The sequence below is a fragment of the Laetiporus sulphureus genome (assembly GCF_001632365.1).
Source record: "Laetiporus sulphureus 93-53 unplaced genomic scaffold LAESUscaffold_1, whole genome shotgun sequence".
NCBI classification, from domain to species: domain Eukaryota; kingdom Fungi; phylum Basidiomycota; class Agaricomycetes; order Polyporales; family Laetiporaceae; genus Laetiporus; species Laetiporus sulphureus.
In genome coordinates, this window is record NW_024468510.1 from 2136026 (window position 1) to 2143129 (window position 7104).

General features: G+C 58.7%; 3 protein-coding genes across 3 annotated transcripts; 1 reads left to right on the plus strand and 2 right to left on the minus strand.

Annotated features, from left to right (window-relative positions):
• The first annotated feature begins 836 nt into the window (after positions 1-836).
• On the plus strand, positions 837-2573 carry LAESUDRAFT_37813 (uncharacterized protein). The gene is made up of 7 exons (XM_040902239.1): positions 837-998; positions 1268-1321; positions 1402-1696; positions 1752-2024; positions 2087-2146; positions 2203-2452; positions 2524-2573. The coding sequence occupies exons 2-6, from the start codon at positions 1286-1288 to the stop codon at positions 2211-2213; spliced, it is 675 nt and encodes a 224-aa protein (XP_040770785.1). The 5' UTR covers positions 837-998; positions 1268-1285; the 3' UTR covers positions 2214-2452; positions 2524-2573.
• A 48-nt stretch (positions 2574-2621) lies between these two features.
• Positions 2622-2984, minus strand: LAESUDRAFT_719626 (uncharacterized protein). The gene has a single exon (XM_040907668.1). The coding sequence runs from the start codon at positions 2851-2853 to the stop codon at positions 2644-2646; it is 210 nt and encodes a 69-aa protein (XP_040770786.1). The 5' UTR covers positions 2854-2984; the 3' UTR covers positions 2622-2643.
• A 2890-nt stretch (positions 2985-5874) lies between these two features.
• LAESUDRAFT_754265 (uncharacterized protein) lies at positions 5875-6894 on the minus strand (the record flags this gene model as incomplete). Its single annotated transcript, XM_040911863.1, has 1 exon — positions 5875-6894. One exon carries the CDS (start codon positions 6892-6894, stop codon positions 5875-5877), a length of 1020 nt encoding a protein of 339 aa, XP_040770787.1.
• Positions 6895-7104: the final 210 nt, after the last annotated feature.

Genomic DNA, 7104 nt, shown 5'->3' on the forward strand with positions numbered 1-7104 from the left:
CTGCCGAGTTGGGTAACGAAAGCTTCATTATGTATTTACACATCGCCCGCACAAGTAACCTGGCAGCACCCGTCGCACTGCTCACAGCTCGCCCACAGGCCGTCTCCCCTGTCTCCTCGGCGATTTAGGGCTGTCCGCGTCGTCATATGCAGGCGCCCATCGCGCATCGTCGACCATCTCACCTGTCGCGTCTCACCTGGCCTGTCTCCCTGCTTGCGCTCATCCCCTGCCTGCGTCCACCATGCGTACTGTCCCGACGCGCGCTCTCTGTTCCCCTGCAAGCCATCCAATCCGCGCGCCGCCTGTCCAGTCTCGGACGCGTTTATCCGCAGACGCGCAGCCGCCATGACTGCCACCTATATCCAGCGAGGTACGACCGTGCAGTATCGTGGAGATGTCGCCGTGCACAGAGTAGAGAGGCGTAGCACAGGCTACAGTGGCACATCGAATGCTGCAGCTCATTCGCAAAGCCTGGTAAGCCCGCTTTTGTTTCAATCACATTGACTTTATTCCATTTGTTTCCAGCTACTTTCAACACGTCCTCACCGTCCCTCCCTTCTCCTCGAACACCTCAATACAATCCCTGCGCCCTGCGACCCTAATCCGCCATTGAATCCCTCCATCGCCGACGATCCGCTCGCCCGCCTCTCCCGTTGTCATTCCTTTCCATCCATCTTCTGCCATCCAACTCGCCCTCGCCCGTACCAGCCCGCTCATGTCGTTCAAGCCCCGCTCTCCTCGTTGCAATCGGAAGATGACGCCTCACGAACGACCCGACCGTCTCACCGACGGTACCTCACCAGCCTCTCCACGCCGAGTGCGTCAATGCCGAACCGTTGAGCGCGCCACCTCGTACCGAAACCAGACCGCGCGTCGGGGCCATGCCGCTGCGATAGAAGACGAAGACCGCGCCTTGCGCTCGCGCTGATGCAAACGGGCCGCGCCGTGGACCGAGAGTTGACGCGACGCATAGAAAGTGCCGGGAAACGTTTGAAACGGTGAGCACCACGCCATGCCAATCACTTGCTGCTCAATCCTTCGCGGATACGTGTCGACTAGGGCGGTCTCTGCGCACAATCTCTCTGTTCGCGTCGAGGATGCCGTCGACGTGTGGATGCACGGAGCGTATCGAGATGCAGGTGAGAGGTCGGCTATGCGGATACAGCAATTGACGAGGTGCGCGGTGCGAGATGGCCAGAGCCGTTGTAGCCGTCGTTTGCGCTTATCCGGGTTGCATGTGTTCGCCGCTCACGCAAACGGACCGTAGCGTGGACCGTGATTCGACATGATGGACAGCAAGTGCCGGGAAACGTGTCGAATGGTGAGCAGCGCGCATCCTAATCGCGTGTACAGTGTCGACTAAGGCGGTCTCTGCGCTCGACTGCCATGCTCGCATCAAAGATGCCGTCAATATCGCGAGACGTGTGGATGCCCGGAGTGTACAGAGACGCAGGCGAGAGGTTGGCTATGCGGATACTGCAATTGACAAGACGCGTGACGAGAGACGGCCATGACCGGTTGCGACCGTCGATCGCGCTCGCCCGCGTGGTACTCGGGCTGGACAGGCCCTCGTGCGCTCGTCGCCCTCATACTGTCCATGGCTTTGGACTGCGAAGCAAGGCATGGGGCACTGATCACGACCATGGCGATCAAGATCCTACGAACGGCATGATTGAGAAAGTGCACAAAAGAAACGGTGAGATGACCTACCACGTGCCGAAGCCATGGTTTCACGCAGTCTCCTTCGCCAGGACATGCACAGGACTGTCGCCTGCACGAGAGAGCTCGAAGCTGCGAGCTGTCGCGTCCCGCCATCCATTCTCTACCGTCTCGCGACCGGTTGGTGATCACGCCTGACCATCGCCGTTCGGTTGCAAGCTGGCCTATTCTGGCGCACTCCGAGCGATATGCGAACAACAGAAGGCTGCGACGGTCTACTCGCAGGCCGCAGAGGCCGACCGTTACATGCCGCGGATGGTGGGTCGATATAGGGGAGCGTCTCGCATTTGGCATGTGGTACAGAGGTCCGAGGTGGGCTTTGATGTCCGCATTCCCTGGCATTCACTCTAGGTTGTTGCGCATCCAGCGCAACGTGTTCGATATCGACCGAGCTTGATCCATCAGAAGGTGCCACTTGACATGGGTGGTGAGCGGCAATCCGACGGTCTGATCTGAAATGCACTCACGTTGATTTGACAGCAGCCTGGGCTTGAGCCTGACTCGGAGGAAGATGTCGATTCTTGCACTTGGCCACTTTTGGATGAAAAATGAGGCCTGAGGCGACGCGCGGTGAGAGATGAAAGTGGGAATGCGTACCGTCAAAGTGGCGCCTCGGACGCGCCTTGGACGCGCATGCGTGACTTTGCCAACGCAAACGGTGGCAGTCGACGCGACTTGGACGCGGAGATGTTTGTGAGCGGCTATCGCCGTTTCGTTCCTGCTCAAAGGCCAGGTCAGTTCTGCGCGCACACGCTCATTGACGACGGTTCACGTATCTGGTATTCGTCTGATCACGTTATCTAGTCTTAGAATTCACGGTTAGGTGAGTCGCCCTTGAGCAGTCTAGACAAAACGATTCTTACCATAGGGCACACCGCGCGAAAAGAGGAAGGCCGGAAGGAAGACACATTGAAGGGCTAGCAGCTATGGGGGGAGAAGTGGGAGGACAGAAGGCGATGCCTTTTGTATATCTGGAGATGAGAAGCTCGTCAGACGAGCTTGGGTAAGGAGAAAAGGAATAAATGTATATTTCGCACGGATAATGGGGCTCACCGGCTGCAGACCACATTGTCCGACCGCCGTCGCCGGCCGTGCGAGCAGTTCGTGTGGGAGAAGGTGTGCCGAACGGTTCATTCACCGTGTATGAACCGCCGCGATCGAGCGAAGCGGAAGCTCACAGACCGTACTGAACTGACATCCAGGCCGTTCTCTCATCAAATTCGCGCTGGGCCACATCACACCGATCCGCCGCAACGTTCTTCTCTCGCACATGTCGCGATTGCCACCGTGCAGGATCGGTTCACCTTCGGTCAACCGGCCATGTTTGGCACCAGAAGCTGCCGATCGAAATGTGGGCGTACAGCGGCCACATTGATTTTGACTTCATCTTGATCGCCGCTAGCCTCGTGTCATCGGGGTATGTAAACGTTCCTCACGTCTCGAATCCTCCGTTGGACCTGCAGGTATACAGCTGTGCTCCAGGGAGTGGGTGGGTACACCGGCCTGTAATCTGCCGTTCTGTTGATGAGCATGTCTGCGATCGCAGCTGATCTCTCAATCGCACTTTACAGGGAATTTTTTTCATGAAGACCTCGCAAACTCACTTGACTGCGGCGACGACGGATAGAAGCCCTCTGTCGGCTTCTCAATACAGTTCGTTCTTCTGAGTGCATCTCGGCCCCTACTCGTGTCAAGGCGAAGTGCTAAGGTGTGCACTTCGTTTACGTGCTAGCCTCAGGTTTTCTCTCTATCGGTAAGCTTCTGTGGCGTCTTCCTGTTCATTCGCACGCATCTAGGCCACTTAGAAGTTCGCATCAGTCCTCATCTTACAATGTCCCGGCCCCGGTAGGGCCTTCCCATGAGACTGACTCAGTGAGAAACCTCATGCCGGTCATCCTCTCCAACCTCGATTCTCTGCTTCTCGCTTGGCCAGAATACAACATGATTATCGTGGGAGGAGCGGAAGCGGAAGAGAGTTCGAGGGTGCGTTGTTTTTTTCATAATGATGAGCTCGTGTTCATGATAGAATCCGCCGCGTAGCATCGTTCCCTCGAGATAGATTTGCCGCATATCAAGAGTCTCGATGTCGCCGCGACGATCACAGAGGGAGTGCTCGGTCTGGACGAGATACTGTAGCTTTATGCATGGCATGCTTACCGCTGTCGTGTACGATTCGTGCTTCGGCCCCATTTCCGCGGCAGACCGTAAGCAGGGTTCATTGCTCTAATGTCACCGATCTGACCTTGAATAACACAAGACGGGCATCGGTGGTCTGTCCGTCAAAGTGGCCAGACCGTTTTCGCCTTCCCGCATGTTTCATTTCATGGATGAATTCTATCAAAGAAGACCGCCGGAGAGGGTTCTCGTGGGTACCATTGCCGCATCAGACGTCCACCAGATTCTTCATCACCTCCGTGCAGTCCATCTAGACCTTGTTCTACTGACCACGGTCTGCACGGGTCTCTGAGATTGAACGTCGCATGCTCTAGGCTAGCGGGACGTCTTCCTCATATGCAGACCAGTCTGGGTGCGGGGAAGATGGCCAGCAATGGCTGCCTGCGCTCGTACCTCGTCGTTCATACCTCCTCCGCGATCTAGACTGCCTTTTGATCTTGTACAGTACCGCCAGGCCTAGTGTGTGGCCCTTATCGTGCTGGACATTTGATGTACGTGGTAAGCAGCCATCATCACTCTTTTGACCGTCGCAGTGCCCTCATCCACGTTGTATGCTCTACCAAGGCAGACACTGTGCGTGCGAGGAGGTCCGTTGGTCGCGTGTGTGCGTGGACGCTGCCGCTGAACGGCAATTTTACTCTCAAGGCACGTATCGTGCCCCGCCTGCAGTTTTCCATACGTACGTTTGCGCGTGTATCTCGAGCTCGGTTGACCTTCCAGCCGCTGCATCATCTTAAATTTTGTATTCAATAATGTAGCGATGTACACCATAATACTTTATAATAGATCGAGAAAATGCGCAGATCACCTGAATTCTCACATATATGAACACGACCAATGCTCTCCACGCCGACCGACGGTCGCACATCTGACCGGACACGATGCGACGGGGACGTTGAAAGAATACCCGAGGTAGCAGTTGACTAGCCGTGAGGTCGCGAGTCGATGAGGAGCTGCCACCATCTTGCATGGTGCAGATATCTCGTGTGCTCTTCGCGACGTGCAAGTTCACAAGCGGACTGCTTGAGACGTTCCCGTAATATCGTTCTCAGCGGTCGCGCCAGCGCAGCCGTGAGCTTCGTGCACGGAGACATGCGTGGGGAGTGGCAGACTAGCACGGTCAGCTGGCGCACTCTTGTGACCAGACGTGCGCCCGATCCTGTGTCCATCGTGCCCGCGTCAGTTTCTACGCGCAGTCATCTTCTCATCGGCTCATTTGGGCTAGCTCCGCATGGTCTGGTGTTGGCGTCGACGCCAGACGTCCGAGCTCATCGTAAATCTGTCTCGCGGACAGGTGCATTGGAGATGACGCACGGTGGTGGCGGATGGCATCAGCCTATCGCATGCCATGGTGGTTGATGGGCGGGCCGGCCAAGTGATCTTGAGTCCTGTGTCATTCAGGTCGATGGCGAGCCATTAACAGAGTGCTTGCTGGCTGCCATCTCGGAGATCGGGCACCGAGAGGGAGAGCCCGTCCACTGGGATCAAGTCAAGCTGCGGCCCGCATCGGGAGCACCGAAGTCATCACTCGCGTGCATAAAGTGAGTACTCACAGTGCGATGCCAGATGCACGGTGTGAAGGTCGAAGCCAGCGCTGCTTGCAGGGGAAGCTCCCCGCACGAACCGATAAGCGTCCTCGGATATGTGACCGCAACTCGTGAGTCTCAGATCTGTTGCATCGTGAGTGCCGAGCTGATACGTTCGCTGCATGATGCATGACCGATATCTGCGCGCGAACACCGGCCTTTATGGAGTAGAGGGAGAGGCGATGCAAGGGCGAATGCAGCGTTCGTCGCTGGGGAATTTTGAAGGGTTCAGACATGGTCAGATCAGGCACAAGGAAAGGACGCGACGCTACGACTTACAAGAGACACGGCTTTCGCGTTTAAAAGGTTCTTTCCGCGACGTAAACTCCATTTGAACATGCGTGAACGCCTGCACCATGCGGCCAGCCGCCAGGCATCCCAACGAGTCGCTCCTCTATGCACCAGCCGCGACCGGGTCCACCTGTACGAGCTCCAAATAACTCTCGGGGACGAGCGCATGGCCGCCCTCCTCGCGAACGACCACGGCCCACCCGACCCCGCCTCCCCGTGCTACAACTCTGACCACCTGCTCCTCCTCGAGCGCCATCTCCGCTGTTCCCTCCGGCTCGAACGCAAACAGGGCGCGGTACAGACCAGGCACGAGCGGCCCGTCCTCACTGGGATACGTCCCGTCGTCCTCGCTGCCGAAATCCTGAGGCGTGGAATGGGCACACGGGTCGTCGCCTTCCTCCGTCGGCGAGCTCGCGTCAAAGTTGCGCTCAAAGTCCGTGCACGAGGGGCCCGCATCGGCAGAGGAAGCCTCGCCGCCGTCGCTCCAGAGGAAGTGGCTGCTGAGGGTGTTCCAGCGGAAAGAGCCCCACCCGGGGCGCACGTCGTCGGGTGCGTCGCCCTCGCTCGAGCCGGCAGACGACGAGTCGGACGCGCTGCTGTTGTGTCGTGCGCGGTTGGGCTTGGGCACGTCGGGACCTCGGCCAACGCGCCGCGGATCGCCCGCCGGGAACGCGAAATCGCGGATCTTGACGCCGAGCGAGCGCCGCTTGCTCTGCGCGGGCGTCGCGGTCGTTGTGGAAGAGGAGGACGGCTCGTTTTCGTGCTGCGCTTGGGAGATCTTGGACTGCCGGCGCGAGCGGGCTGCGGAGGAGCGGCGGGAGAGCGCGGCGGATGTGCGGCGGGAGAGGGCGGGGCTGGGAGGGGCTGGGCGGGAGGAGGTGAGGGATTTGGACTGCGAGTCCGCGAGCGCGCTCGCGCTGAGGGACGGCTCGGGCTCGGGGATGGTGATCTTGGGCGTGCTGGGCCCGCTTGGGGCTGGTGAGGCGGGCGGGGATGCACCCTGTCGCGAAAAGGTCGTCTTCATCGACACTGCGGTGGGCGTCGCGTCGTCGTCTGGGAGCGTTGCGGGCGTTGAGTGGCCCTCGGCCTCGTCTCGCTTCTTGTGGAGGCTGGTGCGGCTCATGGATGTGCGGAGGGCAAACTCGTGTGCGCTGAGGCGTGGAGGAGGGAGGAAAGGCGAGCCGGGGGAGGGGAAGGGAGAAGTGGCCTCGGGGTCGAGAGAAAGAAGAACAATGGCGGGCGAGTAGGATGAGAACCGCGCGCAGTCACGGTCGATGGTGGTCGTGCTTTTTGGCTCCTGACGCTCACCTGAAGAGTGCTGTGTCGCTGCAGA